Source organism: Xiphophorus hellerii, chromosome 22, assembly GCF_003331165.1.
Source record: "Xiphophorus hellerii strain 12219 chromosome 22, Xiphophorus_hellerii-4.1, whole genome shotgun sequence".
Taxonomy (NCBI): Eukaryota; Metazoa; Chordata; class Actinopteri; order Cyprinodontiformes; family Poeciliidae; genus Xiphophorus; species Xiphophorus hellerii.
The window spans coordinates 15615009-15636285 of NC_045693.1; the positions used below are offsets into that span (position 1 = coordinate 15615009).

Here is a 21277-nt window from a genome sequence, read left to right on the forward strand (position 1 = left end):
TCAGTCAGCCCCGCTGCACCTTGCAGGCTGTAGATTGGTGGGGGTGGGAGTAACGGCATCTGTGATTGGTGGGGATCCTTGGCAGTTTTTCCACATCTTTAGGTGGCTGACTCTTTTGTCTTAAATCAGCGGGGATTGATGGGGCGGCAGGTTGTGTTAATATGTGTGGTGGTACACGACGAGCTTAATCAGGGTTATCAAGAGGCTCTTTAAGGTCCAGCACAGTGCTCAGTAGACAGTCTATTTAAAACCATCTCCTCCCTCTCTTGAATGATTCAACAGCAGTATGCCCCTCCCCCCAACTCCCATCAAGATCAGCTGGAGGAAGGGGAGGCTCGGCCAATGAGATTACAGTAGCAAACCAACACGGGGTGTGCGTGCGTGTTTGTGTGTGTGTCTCTCTGCAGCTGAAGGGGGGACAAGCCTGGACAGGCAGCAGCAGATCAGTATTTATGTGTTTGAAAAGAAAAAATGTAGGGCAGCAGCTTGTTCTGCGTCCGTCTGCTGCGTCTCTTCCTATCTTTGCCTCCGCCTTTGTTTCTGCTCAGTGACTACTGACGCCGCAGCTTTACTTCCGTATTTGTAAAGGCTTGGCTCTCTCTGGAATTCATTCCTTTTCGATCTGGATTCACCTCAAGGATTTACTGAAGGGTCATGTAAACCCCCCTGATCTGCATTCGTCGGTGTGAGAGTGTGTGTGACTGTGTGTGTGTGAGAGAGAGGGTGAGGTTACTAGAAGATCCAACAATGAATTCCTGTTGGAAAATGAAGATTCAGGTATGTATATTTTTAAAATGCAGTTCCTTTTGCTGTGTCAGTGATCCTGATCCTGCTGTTGTTTGTGTCCCCCTCACCTCTTCTCGTATTAAAAGACGAGATGTAGAAATGAGGCAAAGGCTTATTGTAACTGGTTGTTATGGTGAGGCCTTCAGTCTCTGTGGATATAATGCTTCTGAGATGCATTATTATTCTTACTCCATGTCGGTCTATGACAGAAAGAAGCTAGTTAAGAGAGGCAAGGTGAGGAAAGATGGTGCATCTGTCCCTTTGTGGCAGTGTAGGTGCATCATTTTTCCCCCTCATCTTTTTGCCTTCTTCTTTCTTCTTCATGTGCATTTTAAATGCATGTTGTTTTGTACAGTCCAGAGAAGCATCTGCCACCTTTTCAGTGTGAAAGGTTGACCCACTTTCTGCTTTGCTGCTGCCCTTTGTTCCAAATGAGTGGGGGTTTGCAGATTGTTGCCCGAAGTAAAGCATAAAACATGAGAAACCCACAAAAACCTAATTGCCCCCAGTAGGAGAGTGGTCTGTTCCTTCCTCATCCGCCCTGGCATTGAACTGTGCTCGCCTGAGAATGTGCAGGGAAGCTGGAGCTCCAGCTGCAAACAGAAGCTCCAGACAAAACCAGCGACCTCTATGGCAGAGCAGCCAGACGTGTAAAAATACTGTGCGGCTCTCACTGCACAGCTTAGCATGTCGCATCATCTACTGATGAACCAAATCGCAGAGCTTTGTGTCAAATCTGCAGCTGTTTGGAGGGAGGGGGGATTAGGGAAGTCACATGTCAGGGGCAGAGATTAAAGCTGTTGGACAGAAGCAGCCGAGGAAGAGGAGATGACACCGGGCAGGAGGGCACGATGGAGTTTCGATGACTTCCAACTTTTCCATTTTGTCGTCCTGAAACTACAAAAGTTAATGTATTTTAAAAACCCAGACAAAGTAGTGCATGGTGACAAGAGAAAAGTGTGGTAATCATTGCCACAGATTTTTAGTTAGATTTAGATGTGAACTCTGATTGGGACATTATTATCTATTAATAATAAATGTTTAATGTCTGCTGGAAGACACTAAACGTACAAAGGTGTTCCAAAGGCCCCACCTTTGTCTGAGTTTCTAGTCTTCTGCAGCATAAAACCGGTTGTATTTAGGGATTGTCTTGTTTACCTCCTCCATCTTCCTGTCAGTGTTGACCAGTTTCCGTGTTTGTACAGCATTCCCACAGCATCCTGCACCCACCCTTATGTTTCACAATAGTGCTGTTAAAGCTGCTGTGCAGTCTGAGTATTCTCTTTCATGCTAGCCAGAAAGTTTAATTTTGCTCACATTTGACCAGTCTGTTGTCTACAACAGTTTGCTGTATCCCCTACATAGCTCTAGATGGGTCTTCCTTCCAGAATTGCATTTCATTAAGGTCAGATTTGTGGGGTGTCTGAATAATTTCTTGTTCAGAGATTCTTCCACGTAAGCAGCTTCTCCAGAATCAATTGGCCTCGTTTTTTTTGCTTTTAAAAATGGTGATCTTCTTGTCTATTCCCTAGGTTTAGATGCACAACCACATCGTCTTTATGTTGCTTAACTTAAATTTAAGACGTAACTAAACGTAACATTTAGTTACGTTTAAGGCCGTAACGTAACTAAATGTAAAAATGTCACAAGGCATGAATTATTTTGCAAGACACTGACTGAGTTTTGGTTTTGGTTGTTGTTCAGCTGATTGTTTCTAACTAACCTCAAAGGCCAGCATGTTTCCTAATAGTCATTTTCCTATACCATACATACATACTTGTTTTCAGGACTTAATTGACCCAAGACAAAGCATTCAGTTCAAAAGTTGTGATGACTTTTGGATTTGCCCAAATTAAGCAATAATTGCCTGCTTGGAAGTGAGTCCTTATTGACTTGACCTCCTGGTTTCTATTTTTATGTCTATGCTTTGTTGAGCCTCTGAAGGAATAATTTGATCACTGGGTAGAACAGCATTAATAACAATGATGCAGCCATTACTCGGTACTGTGCTGGGCTAATTATCTGTAGCCTGACTTTCTCATACAAGTCATAAATAACATGAGAGAGTGAAACTGACTGCAGTGCTAATGAGGAAATGCGACTTTACTGCAGATTTTGAAAACTCTTTCCACAGATCTCTGCATATTTATTCCTTTATGGGGGAGCAGATCTGCCCTCTTCCCCTGTCTCTCTTGTATCTCACTTCTCCTTTTATGTACCGTAAACCCCCTGAAAACTCACTCCTGATCTGTTACTGTGACTCTTATTGGTTGCTGAAGTAATTTTTGGTAATGCGTCCATGAGAGCCTTTCTGACAAATATCTGCTTTGACCTCAACCTGATGGTCACTGTCTCTGCTTTTCCACATCCTGTTTGGACATACTGATGTAATTATTCCTAAGATGAAGGGGATAATGTGTGGAGGAGGGGAAAAATGAGAAGAGGAGGAAGAGGAGAAGGTGGTAATGGGAAAACCACAAGGATACATCCTGTTGAGGATAACATAGACCTTCTTATTCGTATAGAAACATCTTTTCCCACATCTGTCTTTATCTAAGGATAGTGTGGTTTTATGATACCCACTTTATATGTCTCCTTTTGGGTTACAGATTGAATTTGTTAAGGGAAAATGCCATTTCAGAGAAGAAAAGCTCTTTCAACTAAAGTCAAGTTGCTCTGTAGAAAGCCAGCACTTTGGAGCATGTGTTTCATTTCCACTTCTGTCCCCACATCACGAACTCGCAGTTTATAAAGTCCGTTTCCTTTGTCTTCTGACACAGCAATGGTTTTTAAATTTTATTTTGTTTTAGATGTTTGTGGTCAGCCAAGCCCTGGTCGTCATAGCGCTGCATAGTTGAGATTTCTCATCTGGTTCTGTTCTGCTGCTCAGCTGCAAACTCACAGTTAGTCTGCATTTTCCTCCGAAGTGACTGCTGGACGACGGCGCAAACAGAAAGCCACAGAAAGGGCCCACTTCCCTTCCTGTAGGTGCTCTTTATTGTGGCTTGCCGGAATGTGTCACTCATGCTCAGGGAGGAAACAATGACTGCTGCGTTTGCTGGAATATCTCGTACCTCTGCATGTTGGTCCATGTCAGCTGTATTTTTCTGGCAAGCTGCATATTTAGGGAAGATTTTCTTTGCAAGTGGAGGGTTAGGGTAAGGGATGACCTAATTTTTAGATTTGTGTTAGACAGAAAGATCAGACACTAAGTACAGTCTGGTACAAATCATAAGCTTTACCCAGTTTCCCCTATCAGAGTAATGCCAGTTTTCAAAACCAAACGGCTGATTTCATTGGAAGAAAAGTAGACATGTTGGTTTCACTCCCTGGAGGGAAAGTAATGGAGGTTGGGTGTCACCTAAAACAAGCACAGCAGGAAATACGTTGACAGCATATTTAGTCACAGCTCACACCCTTCATAATGGTTTCATTAAGACCCTCAGGAAGGCAAATTCCCATTATGTAATTAATCATTTGGGACTAACTTTCAAAAAACTGTGGTATATTTTCCTTCCTATTCAGCTGTCATGTATTGATTTTGGCTTATCTTATCATCTTAAGTTTGAAAACACTGTTGTAGGTAATAACAAAACAAAACTTTCAGTCTTTTAGCTTTCATGTCTCCAAGAGGAGGATATTTTTTTTTTAACATTTTCATTTAAATATGCAAACAAATGATTTAAGTCATGGGCAGAGGTTCACCTTCCAGCTGGATGATGCTGGAAATACAGCCAGGAAGGGTTTATGTCCAAGTCTGTGCATGCGTTAGTGGCACAGTCAAAGTCTGGCCCTGCATTAGACCAAAAATCTGTGACTGGATCTGAAACTTGACGCTTTTCCACATGCAGCATTTCATGCACTTGTGAAAGAAGGACCGAGCATTAGATGAAACCAAAATCTAACTCCTGTGAAATATGGTGGTGGCAGCAGCATGCTGTGGGGAAGAGAAACTGCTAGAAGTGATAAATGACTCCAGCCTCCAGAGTAATGGAGGCTGGAGGTTGAGCAAACTATTGCCTTTGGACAGCTACTGTCCAATGGTTGAATAAACATTATTACGAGTGAAAATGGCCCAGTCAAAGTCCTATAAATATTTTAATTTTAGTATAATGCAGAGTATCTGACCTGAACTGTTTGCTGTTGGGCTTTATGTTCTATTCGTACCCACTCGTGTTTACAGTCTGCAGTTTGTCAGTTTAGCAAACAGCTGCTCGCATAAGGACATCATGCTAATAGGCATCTTACTTGTTCCAGCTGTCTAAGTTGAAATTGTAGTTAATGAAGCTTCTTGCTGAATAAATGTAAAACATCTTGCAAAAGCCTCTGAAAAATGTCTTTCCAGACAAAATACAGTGGTATATTTGTTCCCCTCTCTCTTCGTCTTATTAGGCTTTCAGAGAAAATACCACAGAACATCTCTCCGCCTGGAAAACAAGACGATTGTTATAATGTCTGCTAGGACTCAGTAGACGCAGCGTGTAGACATCGCTGCTGAATGTAGTTTTCAATTGGGATGGAGGCAATTTTAACAAAATTACTTTCTCACTCTTTTAACCCTTTGCTGCTGTTTTAATGCAGCAGAAACCGAGAGCTCACTGACTTATGTCTCTGTGGTGCTTTTCCTCCATGCTGGAAGCTTGTTGTAATATTAATACTCTGTTTACTACACATCACATAATTTCAATGTGACTGAGGAGGATGGAGGTGGTTCACTGGTGGAAGCTTCCATTGCACTGCAGCTACCAATGAGGAGTATCTGCTTATTTATAGCAAAAATTATTATGATTTCTGTGATTCTTCCCATCAAGACCACTTGCTCGGGTATAGAAACAACATTCAACAAGTCTTGGCACGTCCCAGTATGGGATGGGACACTCAGGAAAGATTAAGTCAGTCTAGGAAAACATCAACAGAAAACACAACAGCAATGTTGACATGAGTGAGAACACTGTTTTTATATAAATAAAAAGTCAGGTCTTAGGTGTTTCAGGAGTTGTTCTTCCTGTTTGTTCATTTTTATTAGATTATTTTGTCTAATTCTTTCATTTTTGTGTTGTAAAGCACTTTGAACTGACTTGTTGTTGAAATGTTCTATACAAATATACTTGATTGATTAATTCTTATTTTCTTTATAAAATTTATTTTAGAATATAGTTGATTTCCTGGTATAAAATCTGGTTTTAGACGTTTGTCCCTACTGTTAACAGCCTTCTGTAATTCTCAGGAAATCAGCAGTAAGCGGTAGCAGGATTTACTTCTGTAGATCTAAATTCATTTATTAAAATAGATGATTTACTTTTGTTTAAACTCTAACATCTTTTTGATTTTTGTTGATATTTTAGTCAGTTTTTACAATCGGCCATATGAAAACTGACATTTATGTTTATAGCCCTAATATCACACAAATATGTTCAGACTTCTGACAGTAAAGTAATGTTCACACTAAAACTTTAATTCTGTTTCATTTCATTTACAAAGCACCAAATTACAACACGTCAAATCAACACTGATAACTGATCCCACACATTTCTAGTTGTATGAAATCTAAACCCGTCCAAATTGTTCAAATCGATCCAGTTCATTCTAATGATGTGGTAACTTCCACGTCAAATTGAATACTTCACTATTGGATCACAATTAAAGTGCTTTACAGTCAAATTACTGTATAATGCCAGTTGGTCCAATTATATCAAGTTATTGACTTTGCAGCAATCTCACATCCTGGTCAAGCATGCATCGACAGTGGATAGAAAAAAACAGACTTTTATTAGGAGGAAACTTCCAGCAGAGCCAGACTCAGTATGAGGGTCTATCTGGGAAAATCAGCGCTCACCAACCTTGTCTCCAATGTCCAATATGGCTGCTTGCTTATAGATTGTACAATGATAAAGTAAACAAAATCTCCTGTAATCATTTACTGTCTACAACAGCATTGCACCTGTGGCCTTGTTATTTCACATTTACTTTAGCATATTCCCTTGCTGCTCTACATTTGACAGAGAAAACAGGATTAAGGTCAAGTATCATTACTTTTGTGTATATTTTTGTTGTGCTTTTCAAGGTTTGATTGCCATACTTTGGGAAACTGAATTCTGTGTCAAGTTAGTTATTGATTTTTCTGAACAAATTGTACCCTTGGAGAAGCCTCACTTTCCGTCTTCTGGAAATTAAATGGACCACATTGACAAAGTGAAGACAATGAAATGGAGTAGAGTCGCATAATTCTCAAGTACCATCAAAAAACATGTTGGAGCAGATTTATTCTCCGGAGCAAATTAGCAAACCAGAAGTTGTGCTTGTAGCAGGTATTGTTTTAGATAACTGGTCTTAAATGGGTTAATTCAAATCAAATTTGTTGACTTTGAGGTAGATTGGACCAGCATTAGAATACATGAGGAAGAATACATCCTATTTTTCACAATGCTAAAAACAAAAAAAAATGTTTAACCTAACATCTGTCCTCAGTCTGCCTCCTGACTACGGCACATCAAAAAACAATGATTTTTTTTTTTCCATAAAAGTTAACAGTAATACTTACAATCCTGTAATTTGTTGTCAGACCTTTCCAATTTCCTCTGAAAATAACATAGGACGATGGGTTATTGTGCACCCTTTAAATATAAAAAATAAGCAAGCAGGAAAGAAGAAAGTTTTGCAGTGATCCTCGTTTTTATTTGAAGAATTCTGGTCATTTTAGAGGAAATGGGTTGTTAATTTCCAGACAACTCATTTATTTAATGTTTGAAGTTAACCCACACAAATGTAGAACATATTTTTCACACTCTTTCGACCATTTTCCACAACAACATGAACAACCACTTCAAGCTCGAAACTTCAGACATGGGTTCTCAAATTTTTGGGTAAGGATGCCACTGACACTAAAGTGAGTCTTTAGACCACTGTCTTCACTTTGCATTCTTCATTTAATTAGTTTTCTTTATTTAGCTATGTAGACATCAGCTTGACATCTGAGCAAAGACTTTTTACTACTTTATAAAGCAAATCTGCTGCTGTCACATAACATAAGACATGTTTTGTATTTAATTATTTACAATATTTCCACGTAAACGTGTGGTCAATGTATTTACCAATAATGCCATAAAGAGGAACCAAGCAGGGCGAAACTCCAGCTTTTGTGGAGAGAGTATAAACATGCAGTTGTTCTTATTCCTTTTTAGGACATGGGAACATTTTCAGACAAAGTATGGAGAAAGAGATTTCACCAGAGACTTTACAAACAATGCTTATGTTTCCAGTTTTATGTAAAAATTCAAGTCTGAGTTGTTGTGAAGAGAAATGCACCATCGCACACTCCTGTTGCTTCAAAAATCATGGCAGAATATTGAATTTAATTGTTTACCTAAGAGAAATGTTGGTTTTCCCTATATAAAACTGTAATTTTGTCAACTATTTCATTATATGTAAACATCTTTTTTAGTAATCTGCTTGACTTCTCTAAATTTTACAAACATATCTGATTAAATGCTATAGCATTTAATCAAATGTCACCCCCATCATTAGGTGTATTTGGCAATAAATTTGAACATTAGCGTTGGGCCTAAGCTCATTTTACACTTTACACTCCCTGCCAGGAATAGTGCAGCCTAGCCCATGGGTCAGATTTCCACCTGCACTTGCTGGGATGTATCAGTGACGGCTTTATCCAATATAAAGGATGCCTGCTGCAAGTAAGACAGCAAGGTTGGGTTTTAGACATGATTTGTAATGCTGCATGCAATTTATCTAATTGGTGGTGGTCTTTTATTGTTACTGCAAGTACAGCATTATTCAAGGAAATGTTCTAGACTGATCCCAAGCTAAGTATTAATGCGGTGTTCAAATCTTGAAGGAATTTTATAGAGAAAAAATGAGCAGTGATCAGTTTTTAGTAACTGATCACTGCTTATTCCACACATTCTGTGCTACTAATGTGTGGAATATTGAGTTATTGAGGAGTTCAAGGTAAAGCATAGACGAGCAGATTTTTACCCCTTTAACACTTTAATTAACCTATTCCTAGCGTGGTAATGTTGAGAAAATGCTCCTACGGTGCTAATTTCTCTCAGCCAAGCTCTTGCATGCTCTTTCACGTGTCCAGTCTATTTTCATCTGAGCTTCGCGTCACGTAACTATGATTGATTACTGATTAAGAAATCATGCCCACCTTCACTGCCAATCCTGAATGAATCGGGACATGCCAGCAGCTGTTTATCCCAGCCTCTGATGCAAGCTGAGGACACAGAGTGGGAATCAGTAAAGCTTCGTAACGCATCTTGACAGCTTTGGAAGAATTTGCTTGTTCCGCTTCCTGGCTAATGATGCAAATAGTACGACGCCATTTGATTTGGAGTTTGGACGATATGTTATGCAATTGCTGTCCTTTAGTCTCGTGGCTTAATAAATTGATTTACGAACTTAAGAGACCAAGCAACCGAGATTCACTGGAACTCTGAGCTTTGATTGATGCGTCTTGAATCAGTCCTCCTTTATTTACTCTATAAAATGTGTTGCATCTGATGCATGAAGGCTGCTCCTTTAGCAGCACTTTTCATTAGAAATAAAATGTGCTTCATATGGTAATGTGATGCGTGTTCTTAGTTTTAAAAAAACGTGCATTCTGACCGACCAGCATTTATTCTTCATTTTGTTTTCAATGTGCTTTTATTTGTTCACTAAAATGCTTCTCTCCTCTTTTTTCTTTTTTTTTTTTTACAGAATGAAAAGCCTCTAGGTCATTCAGCTAGCAGATCCAGCAATATATCAAAGGTGAGTGATAACCATACAAATGAAAGAATCTATAAATTAAAGATGAAGGCAGATGGAAGGAGCTAACAGAGTGAAAACAGCTGATAAAATTCCTTATTTCACATCACATGGCCCTAGTCAGGTTCTCTTCTCTAAGCAGTAAATCTTTTTCTTTATCCCTTTTTTCTTCTTCTTTCCTCTCATGCCACTGTACCTAAAGCCGGTCTCCTGTATTGAGTGAGGTGCCACCGTGTCAGTCCACTCGTCCCTGAGCCTCTTAAGAGTATAAACGCTTTAGTTGGACTAATAGATGTCGGGAGTTATTTTGTCACCCGGGGACAGCTCCCAGCGGTTTTATTTGATTCACCAGCCACTCGCTCTTTAGACAAGAGGAAGGTGGCATTTAATGCACCCAAGTGGCAAATTTATTGCTCATTTTCAGGGTAATGGTTGTGGTTGGACATAAATACTGTCTTATAGGACAGCATTCAGCTTCATTAATAAGATGGGCTCCTTGTAAAAACTAAATAAATAAATAAGGTAAACTAATCACCTGTGTCAGAACTGTATTAAACGTAGCCATTTCCTATTTGATTGAGCACAATTTAGAATTAAAGTTGAATATAAAATTTCATGACAGAATAATGTTTCTTCCTGGTTTATTTTTTATTTAAGGAAAATACTTTTGTGGTCAATATCAAAGATCACTGGTGATATCACATACTCCTTTTGTTGTACTTGGAGATTTTGCTACCAATATTTGCAAGGTTAACACCAATTAACAAAAAGAGAACTTGAGAATATTTTGAAAAGGCCCACAGCTCAAATATTGTGGTGTCTTACAGCTGGCATTCTAATGCATTTAAATATAATTGAGAAGTAAATTTTCTTCTGTCACTCAAAAAGCGTAACTCATATGTTTAATAGTTTAATTCTGGTGTTTATCTCCAGCAGTCAGTTAACAGGAGGCGCCTTAGACCGGTCATCAGCAGGGGCTTCCTTACACTCAGAATTAAATATTTCACATGTTTATTTCTGTGAATTTAGATTATTGTTGTTTACAGTTACTGATGACCCAAAAAAGTTTGGCCTATATAAAGTATTTCTAAAGACATAAATGTGTTTAAAATATGCTATGACATAATCCCTGATGTGTAAAGCTGCTGAGTTGTCAGCCATTAACACCCACAACAAGGCGCGTAAGCCACAAAAGGTTGTTGTTAAACTGAAATGTTGTACCAGAGTATTATTCACTTAAAAGTTAAGTGGAAGGAAATGGTGTAAAAATGTAATTGACTCAAGATTGAGTGCACATACTTGGCAGTAAATTGCCAAACTTCTCAGCATGCCAACATGTCTGCATTAAGTGTTTATTATTTTTAACATTACCCATTAGTTTTAATGGGTAATGTTAAAAACTCATGCGAACACACTTTAAGTTCTTAATTTGCTGTAAGCCATATTCCACAACTTTAATAGTAATCAACACTTGAAATATATTCCCCAATAGATCACCCTCTGTATAATGAATATACACAATAAATAATTGTCACCTTTGTTTAAAAGAAAGAGTTTCTGTAATTTTTCCCTAGTCTTATTTCCATAAATCGATTTAATGATATCCTCACTTTGAGGACTCCTGTTCACTAATTCAGACCGCAATTTCCTTGGCTGTCCGTAAGCAGACACATTGTCATTGAATGCCCTACCTAGACCACCATTCCTCTGACAAATGTGTGTGTTAAATGAAGTGATAGACATGAAATATTAAGAATGCGCTTAAGTTTGACAGCTTTAATTAATATCCAGCAGTTGTGCTGCCAGATGGTGTTTCCTTCTCCCCCCTTCAGGGAAATGCGACTGACGGACAGGTTTTAAATCGGGATTAATTGTTCTCTGGATGGACGCGAGTGCTCATCTGTTTAAAAAAAAAAAGAAAAAAAGAGCGAGTCTGCTCGATGGAGAAAAGGTTGGACTAAATTGGAAATCCAGACATAGCAGTAACTCAATAAAAGTTTCAGCAGATGACGCCAACGGTCCAACTCGTTGCAGGATTATTATACATTTTCTGCAGCGGACTATCTTTTCAAAACAATGTCTCCTCCAAGCTGCTTCAAATGAGATCTGCAAGAGTAGAGAAGTGAGATTTTATTCATATATGCATTATATTTATAAATCTCCTCGCTCTCTGCTGTATTGGCAGGATGAGATGAAGGATTTTCATATTTTTGGCAGCGACTCAAATCTTCCCTTTGCAGCAAGAACACAAAATGTAGGCCAAGTTGATTTGTCTTGCAACACTGAATCACTGTGAAATACAGAACTGATTATGTGTTCTGTTAAATCACACATGTGCCTTATTCTGAGGTGCCACAGATGCAAGTTTTCATAAATAATCATTGCTGAATTTCAGCTTCTTTAACTCATGAGCTGGAAATAAGGACAGCTAAGTGTTGCTGAATTACCTCAAATGGCTCAGAATCAAACCAAATCACATTAGATTGTGTCAGATCAGCAAAAAAAGAGAAAAGAACGCTCTTTTATCTAAATGTTGACCTACTTAACTGATATGTCTCTGTATAAATAACTACAGCTTCAGCCTGGGAGGAGTATTTCATAACAGCTTGGCACAACGGTCCACTTTAGAGCATCTGAGAGCACACACAAAGAATTTATTCATGCTGTCGACGCATCCTGCTCCATTTTTGTGTTGATGACCTAACAAGATGCTTGTGATCCTTCCAACCAGGGGCTGCTTGACGTTTTCTGCGAAGTTTGCTGTGGTAATACGTTGAACCTGCAGATTTGCAGGCATGTGCAAAACTACCAGAGGAATACCTGTCAGGAGAAACATAAGAGACTCAGAAAATAGGAAAACATTTTAGCCAGAAGGTATATTCTTTCATAAGGGTGATATTGCCTCCATCAATGGACTTGTCACTGTGGGGGTATAAAGGTGCTGTAGATAGGACGGAAATGGATTGTCATACAGCCAATTATTGTTGCATTATTTGCTCAATTCGTGTTTATAAAGGTCGCCGGAAAGAAAATGATCAGAAAATTGTGAAAGTGGTCAGATTTGAGTGCGCTTATACGTTTAGAAGCACCTCTGGAGCATTATCTGAGCACATGGTGTGGGCTGAAGATTGCCCACCGATTTGGCATGAGTTGATTTTCCACCCGGCGAGGTCAGAAGGCTTAGCTGGAACCTTTTCTCTGTTTAGCACAGAGCCAGGAAACTGGCAATGCCTCCCACATGGTTTTGGGAACGAATTAAACTATTAACAGTCCTCATAAGCCCACAAAGCAGCCACTCAGGATTCATTGGACTGCCACTGACACTCGGTGACGCATCTGGAGCAGCTTTAAATTGAAGAGCTGCAGGTTTGTTCACAGAATAGGCTCGTTTGCATTAGCGTTCTGCACAGTGTTGTCTTCCAGATCTCCACAAGGCTCTTTCTCTTCAGTTTGGGATAGCGCTCTTACAGCAGGCACCATGTAAAGTAAATTGTTCCCCGCCCTCCACAAATCAGTTTTACTTTCTCCACCGCACTTTCGGCTCTTATTTGATTTCTTTTCTGATCAGGCAATTTTTGTTCCTCAGCGGAAAAAGCCAGCTGTGCTACGAAATTACTTTTGGAGGGTTATCAAAGAAAACGAACCAAACCTTGGTGAAAAAGAGTCTCCATCTATTAAACTAGTATTTACAACTGTTTTCACCAATTTAAAAAATGACAAATTGTGGTATGTTTTTGATGCTGGCTCTCATGTTGTATTCAGTTCGACTAGGAAATCAGAACTTTGATCTGAGTGGGGGAAACCCAGAAGGATTTGGTCATTTTTGTGGTGCTTATTACAGGGAGAAACCACCAGCAGAACCTTGGATGTAAGGGTGACTTCAATGACTCAGCTAAACACAGAAACACTGAACCAGGTGAACTTTCTACTGCAGAGGACAACTAAGTGCATGCAAAGTTAATGCCCGAAAAACACAGATCACACTCACAGGCAAATGAGTGCTTTCTATCAAAGTAAAAAAGTAGGAAGAAAACCAGACTAATGTCTCAAATAATTGCAAATAATACACAGATGGAAAGTGCTATGTGGAAAATCAATACATGGAGGCAATTTTATTAATTTTTAAGAAGCTAAAATATTCTCTCTTCTAATGGAGATCAAGCTGCCACAATTAAGGCTTGTCCAAATGTACAGCCGTTTTTGTAGCTCACACACACACAGGGCCTTTGCGGAGACAAAAACATAATTCAGTGTTAAGTGCCAAAGAAATAATTGGCCAATCAAACAAATCAGCCTTCGACACCGACTACTGCTGTTAAGTTGTCCAGATTATATGCCTAAATGTTTTTCAAGTGTCTCAGTGGGAAAGGAAAATGTTAGTACATCACTTCAATTTTAAGAAGTGGTCCAGAAAATATACCCCAGCCTGGGCTCCTGTCTGCCGTCTATGGAAAAGGTTACAGCTGTCCCGTGATTGAGTTTCACAGAGACCTACCTCAGGTTGAGTGATTACACAGCCCGGTGTGTAATCACTAGAGGCGGCTTCAATATTTAAACGTCTCTTCGCTTCATCTCAGGTATGAGCTGAAGGACTTTCCCACAATACACCAGATATATTGCTCATCACTCGGACTGCGGTGACGTTTTATTAATGTGTTTTTAGTCTGTGGTACTGCACCTATAAAGACGCTTAAACTATTTTGAGCTGCCAGATACAGTTCTGGTCTCCACAGACGATGAAAATGAAGATTTAAACACGGAATAAATGAACTGTTTACTCCGGTTTGCTTAATGTTTCAGCAGGGCCGTAATAAACTAGTTTCATGATGAATCTGCATGAAGGTCAGCGATGGATGTTAATCCAGCCTAATCAGCTGCTGGCTGTGGCTTCAGGCCACACAGACCTTCCATCACTACGTCCTGCTCGTGGCCAGATGATATTTGTTTGGTTATTTTAACCCCCGGGGAAGAAATGTTGTCAGCTTTTATCAGTGGCTGCTGTGGGGACCTTGAGTGTAGATAAACAGTTTTTAAAAACACAGATTAATGAAAAGAGATAAAAGTGATAGTGTTGAATGGCGGCCGGAGAGAGCAACTCTCCCACAAAGCCTTTTTCTGGCAACGTAATCTGGAAGAGTTAATGATTCTTCTTCCAAGCTTGCTTGATATCGAGTCTTATCAGTGGCTCTTATGTAATCGTGCTGACAGGCAGGACTGGAGAGATAACTTCTGCCTCAGCTTTCTCCTTGAGGAAATCATCAATAGGACTTTTAAATTGGTGTGATATGAAATTAATTTTGACGAGGCCAAGTTCACCCTGATATTTTTGTAATATCTTTTTTTTTTCTTTTTGTTTTTAATTCTGATTTTCATATCTTGTTTGTGTCATTTTCACATTGTTTTTTTAAGGTCTCTCATCCTTTGGTCCTATTAAATTTTCACTTTTAAAATGTGAGTAAATATGGTTGCAGCTCGCTTCAAACAAAGAACGTAAGAAACGATCAAAAAGCTTCCTAACATCAGGTTTTGAGAAACGAGGCAGGTGGTGACGCGTGGGGATTAAAAAGAAAATTGAGGAGGGAGATTAGAATAAAGTAATTGTTGCTTAGTGGACACAGTTTTATTAAAACACAGAATGTTTGAGGTAAAACAGCACGTTTTGAGATGATGTTTCATAAAAGCCTGGAGATTCAGACAGATGGCAGGCAGTTAATCATTAAAATCTCAGGAATATTCTCGCCACCCTGTTGTCTGACTGTTCAGAGTCGCTGCTGGTTATTTATTGGCCAGCATTCACGACTTTACTTGAGTGAATGATTAAAAGGAGCAAAGCTTTAAAAAATGCTAAACCTCCAGTAGCTTTCTGCAATCATAAAACCAAGGAATAACTTGGATAAATCATCTGTTTGTACCAGTGTGTCTTTTTTGTTTATTTGTTTTTGGCATTTTGTACTTCTAAACAATGCAAAGTGGAACATATTTTGTGAAGTGGAAGGAAAATAATGCTCAACTTTCCATATTTTTAGATTGTTGGTATTCAGCCCACATGATGCATTGTTTTGTAGAACCACCTGTTTCTTTTTTGCAATTACTGCTGCAAGTGTTTCAGGCTATACTTATCAGCTTTACACATCATGACTGTGAACTATTTGCCTTTTTCAGCAAAAAGGCTCAGATTTTGTCAGGTTTTATTGATTGCGTCTGTAAACATCCATTGTCGGCACTTGCCACAGCTTCTGGATTATATTTTGATCTGGACTTGGGGTTATTCTAACATGATGCATCCTTACACAGGCTAAAAGTTCATAGCTACTGTACTTGAAGGATTAAATTCAACCAAGTCTTCTGCAGCATCTTTTATTCTACAGGAATTTCCTGTATTTTGCTTTTCCTCTCCAAACAACTTCCACGCTCCTCAAAGCATCATGACTTCATTGTGGGGTTTTGCTTTCATGGTGATGTGAAGTTTTAGTTCTTTGTCACAGAAAGCACGAAGACCAAAGACAGATGCTTTGATCTGATCTTTCCACATTTTTGCTGCATTTTTGCACATTTTTGCTTACATGGGTTTTGACAAACTGCACACAGGACTTGTAGGTTTTTTTTTTACACCTGCACAGCATCTCTAACTGCAGTCATCATCGCAATATAAATGCATGTAATGGTACAAAAGGAATAAATAACTCCATTTGAATATTCAGCAATTCTAGTTTAATCTGTTTCTTTCCTAAAATTGTTCAGCCCTACTTTAATGATATTCTCATTCTTATCAGCTTTTCATGAAGGCAAGATTTGTAGTAGTTGTCTGATAGTTGTGTGTTCAGTTAGTTTAAATGCAAGGCCACAGCATTGCAAGTTTGCATTTTCATATGTTGGAATAAACAGAACTCTATGAAAAGGTTGAAATTTTGTTTTAGAATTTAAATTGCTTTAAGCTTCTTCTCAACTTTCTCTCCATCCTCTCGGTGGTTTGTTTGTGCAGTAATGTTCTCCAAACACTAAAGCTTTCTCAAAATCCTGGATTTATGAGATTACATATCACACTGGTGGACCATGTGTAAATAAAAATCTTTAAAATCCCAATAAGATAAATTTTTGTTTTATTTAACTTGACAAAATGAGAATAAGCTATGAATACTTTTACAACACACTGCGGTGTTATTAATAAGCTATCTTTATATCGTGATCTTTATACCTGAAATAGTTAAATATTAAAGCAGGAGGAACAAATTGATTGGGTGAAATGGTAACCTTGGAGGACAATAAAAGAAAACCGGAACAAAGAAAAGAGTTTGGCCTTTGGTGTGGAACTGAAAGCTTTTTTTTTTTTTTTTTAATTATAACTTTGCAGCATATGCACGCAGGGATTACACATGCTGAAGGGCGTAGCTGGACATCGAGTTTTCCATTGATCCATGTTGGGTAATGAGCTATAAATTTTACTTTAGCAGGAAATGAAGTCGATGGATAATTACTCTCGTGTTGAAATAGTCTTTATATTAGATACTGAAACTCCAAGACCACGGTTTACACTTTATATGTATCAATAAACACACAAGTGTTTAACTACTGTGAGAAACTGAAGCTAGAACTGAAAACAGAAGTGGTGAGAAAGCCTATTCATGGTACTTATACACCTGTATTGAGTTATGATAACCCAAATTTAAAAGATGTACAAGTTGCGTTGCTACAACTGTAAACTTTAATATATTTTGCTGCCATTTTATGTATTCTGTCTTGAACATCCAGTAGTACTGGTAAAGGATGCATCGTTTTTAATATTATTTTACAAATACAACCTGAAAATGATGCTCTGTGAGTAAAATTAAGGCCAGTTATATAATGGTATTTCAGATGTTCACTATGATGCATAGTGAACATCCTCTTTAAAGTTTTGACTCAGTTAGATTTGAATGCAAGTTCACGTCACCTCTTTGAAGTTTTATTTGTTAAAAGAAGTTAGGAAAACGTTTATCTGTTTGTTTATATCCCATTAAATTCCGTGAACATTTTTACTTTACAATATGTTACACAAGTATAAAAGCTTCAGGTCGTCATTTATACTTTCGTCCTACCTTCACCACCTGCAGTGTCGTCTTTCCTCAGCACTGCATGTGTTCATATCTCTCTGTCTCATCACCATCTCTTCTCGTGGTTGCCCCTTTTTTTTTCCCCACCTCCTCTGTTCTGTTCTCAGACAGGATATTCGTGCCACAACTTTAAAACCAATAGATTAACTGTCAGTGTTGGGAATTTCCTCCTCCCTCTCATCTTTTTATCCTCTGCATCAGTATTCAACATGCTTTGATTCCTTCTGTAAAAAAAAAAGAAAAAAGAAAAACTAAATCTAATTGAGAAGCCGACAGCCTGATTGTTGTCACCCCACAAGACAACTACAGTCATCACTAGAAATATAACTGGGTGCGACGTGCTAGGTTATTTCAAGTTTATGTAACAGTAGAGTGTTGATGCTCGCATGATTTCATTTTCTGTCTTGAACAGCCTTTTTCTTCTTCCCTGAATTTTTCCTGAATGTTTTTGTTCTCCAGGCGGGGAGCCCGACCTCAGTCAACGCCCCATGCAGTTTCTCAAGGACGTCCGTTTCCCCGTCCAGCCAGGACATCTGCAGGTACAAACTGCTTCAAATCTCTCCATTTACCCTTGACAGCTGTTTACACCAGAGTGCCATAAATTGAATCTATTTCTGTAAATGTTACCAGTGAAGTTTCCCATCAGTGGGCGATGTTGGCTTTCCCTGCACTTTTAAGCTACTTACTGTCACTGTGAGTCTTCCAAGGATTGCTTGCAAACGGCTGTAAAGTGTATTTTATCAGATCATCACTTACAGTTGGATTGCAATAAGTTAGAATATCATTGAAAATTTTATTTTAGGAATCTTGCTTAAAAAATTACATTTATGGACTCATTACGCAGAGTGAGTCTGTCAATTTTGATGATTGTGGTTTACAGCCAAATAAAATTCAGTGTTCAAAATTCAATCTCTTCAAATTACAGTGATGGGTCATAAAGAAGCATCCTGTTCAGACTGCTATATCCAACTATATTAATGGAAAATTTTGTTGAAAGAAAATCTGTGGTAGAAAAGGGTGTGTATATGCCACAAGTATATTTGCAGCCTTGACAGGATGTTTAAGCAAAGACCATTTAAGACAGCTGGTGCATTCCTTGAGCTAAGAGAAATCTTAACCAAAAACATTAGAAATGTTTTACCTGAGCTGAGGAGAAAAATGAATGTTGCTCAGTGGTCAGACTCCCTTCTCTTGATCATGATTATTAAATAAAGGGTTGCATTCATTTCACAGAAAGGTATATTCTATATAATACGAGTTTAGCTTTGGTGAATTGGTATGCTGAAGTAAATTAACTATTAGATGATATTCCAGTTTGAGATCAAACCTTGCATGTGTCAAAGCCAGCTAAAGTCAACCTCATCTTCCTTTTTGTTGTTTCTCCATTTTAAAGCACATGATTGTCCTTTCCATTTCTCTTTTTTGTCTTTTTCTCCACTTTCTAATCCCATTGTCTATCATATGATCCTCTTTCATAAACACACACACACGCATACACACAAACCTCCAACACTACAGCAGTCAGGATCAGGACACTCAGACACAGACTGCGGTGGTCCTGTTGAACTCCAACGGTAAAACGTCTGACGGTCTTTCAGTGACCACCGTCTGCGCAGACTCCCTGCACGGCTCCAAGTGCACCAAGCAGAGAGACTGGCTGTCTGTGCTGCGCCCCGCCTCCGTCAGCATTCGGCCTAAAAACTCCCTCAAGTTTTCTCTGTCTCTGAATGACGTGGGTCAGCGCGTGGACAGCCTTTGTCGTGGGCTGCACTTCATAGATCGCACATGCTCAGAGGGAGAGCTGGATGTGAAGCCTGAGCCTGAGCTCGCTCAGTGTCCCAACAGCAAGATCCTCAGAGACGACCCGGTCGCCACATCTAAGAGGGAGAGCAGGGATGCTCCACTTTCAACCCGCACCACCCTCCATCTTGTCCCCTCCCTCACTAACAACCACAAATACATGTTGGGCAACTCATCCGGTCCTGCTCCTCCTCTTCCTCACCCCAGCAGTCTCCTCCAGCCTCTTTCCACTCCAGGCTCAAACTTCCTTCGTCTCCTCCTTCCCTTCTCCCAATCTTCCACCTCCGCCAGCCTGCAGTGCTCTGAGCTGGGAAGCTACGCCTCCCACCTCCACATCACCAAGTCCTGCAGCATGCTGCTAGAAGGCACAGAGTCAGGCTTCCTCTCACAAGGAGATGACAGTGTGTTCGAAGTGGAGCATAGTAGATCACCTTCCAAAGGCGCGAGCCAGACGACGACCCCAGAGATAGTCTGCGTGTCTGGGACTCTTCTAGCCCCGCTGTGCTATATGGACGAGGACACGGACCTGGAATGCTGTTCGTCGCCTTTGACGGAGAAATCAGGGCCACTCTCACATTATTCTCTATCAGGGGACTGCTGCAGGTGGGTGATTGTCTGGATGGTCTACAGCCCTGAAACCCTCCATCGTACAGTTAATGTGGCGGTGCTCCCCAGAGACCTGTGGAGTAGTGGAGAGTTCCTCCTCCCGTAGTGTAGTCACCCAGCCCAGCAGTGTCTGTCATTCAAAACTCTGCTCAGAGTGGAACCGGTAATCAGAAGGGCCCAGCGTAGCTTTTCAGTGTTAGTAAAAAGTATTTCCCTTCCTCCAGGTTTCTTTTGTTTTTTGCCTTGTTTTGATTTCAAAATAGTTGAAATCATCTTTTGTTAAATTCTCCATTCAGTGAAGTTAACCACTTTTTATTTTTGGTTTAATTTCACTAGTCACATCCAGCCAGACCTGTAGAATCAAGCATTCATGTAAATAGGGTCCTTTGCAGGAGTTCTCAGCTCACCAGAATTACCATAAGAACACATTAATGACTCATCTAGGAGGTCAGAAAAGGAACCAAAACCAAATTTAAGGTACTGCAGACCTCATCTGATTCAGTTAATATCGGTGTTCAGCATTCAAGCATAATAAAGTTATCAAGAAGAGCACAAGATGTTCATATTATTAAATTATTCTGTGGTCTGATTAGATCATAATACTTGGCCGTCTTTGTCTTATTTCTTTTTCTTTTTAATCTAAGACATTTAAGAGTGACAAAACAAAAGAAAACTGTAAGGGAACAATTACTTTTTCACATCGCTGAACATAAACATCTCCTTCCCAACCACCATGATTATTTTGTGTGTAGAACAAGACATTGGTTGTGTTGTCATTTCATTCCATTTATTTTCACTACACTTTTGTCTCGAGACTCTTCCATGTATTTTTTCCCCCAGGTCTGCTGCCAAGCTGTGTTTTTAAGAGTTTTTCATTTAGACTAGATCGATGGTGGGGTAAAGTGTCTCTATAGTCTCAAGAAAAATGTGATTGATTTCGCTCAGACGTTTGGAGTTGAGAATAAGGGCTGGTGGGAATGCTTAGGGCAGCAGGTCAGTCCTGAAAATGTAATAGTTCTGACATGTGAAGTGTGTTTCTCTGGTAAGAAGTGGACAATAGGTCTATTTAACACAGGTCTTGGTTCACAAGGCTGGTTGTGTGCAGCCTTACAAGGAATGATTTGATTGAAGATCAGGCCACGGCTGCATGAAACCTGTTGATTGGTAGCAATAGATAATGATTAGTAGCCGAAAGCACGACACCGAGCCCCTCTGGGTTACACCATCCA

General features: G+C 39.5%; 1 protein-coding gene across 7 annotated transcripts in view; it reads left to right on the plus strand.

The window, feature by feature from the left end:
* The window catches only part of marchf8 (membrane-associated ring finger (C3HC4) 8), an 86252-nt gene that overhangs the window by 50556 nt on the left and 14419 nt on the right, over positions 1-21277 (plus strand). For 5 of the 7 annotated variants that reach the window (XM_032552899.1, XM_032552901.1, XM_032552902.1 and 2 more), the window contains 2 exons: positions 9505-9555; positions 18102-18181. In XM_032552899.1, coding sequence (XP_032408790.1) covers positions 9505-9555; positions 18102-18181 — 131 coding nt within the window. Of the gene's footprint in view, positions 1-357; positions 778-9504; positions 9556-18101; positions 18182-21277 lie in introns of those variants that run through there. The other 2 variants (XM_032552904.1, XM_032552905.1) reach the window with 2 other exon arrangements.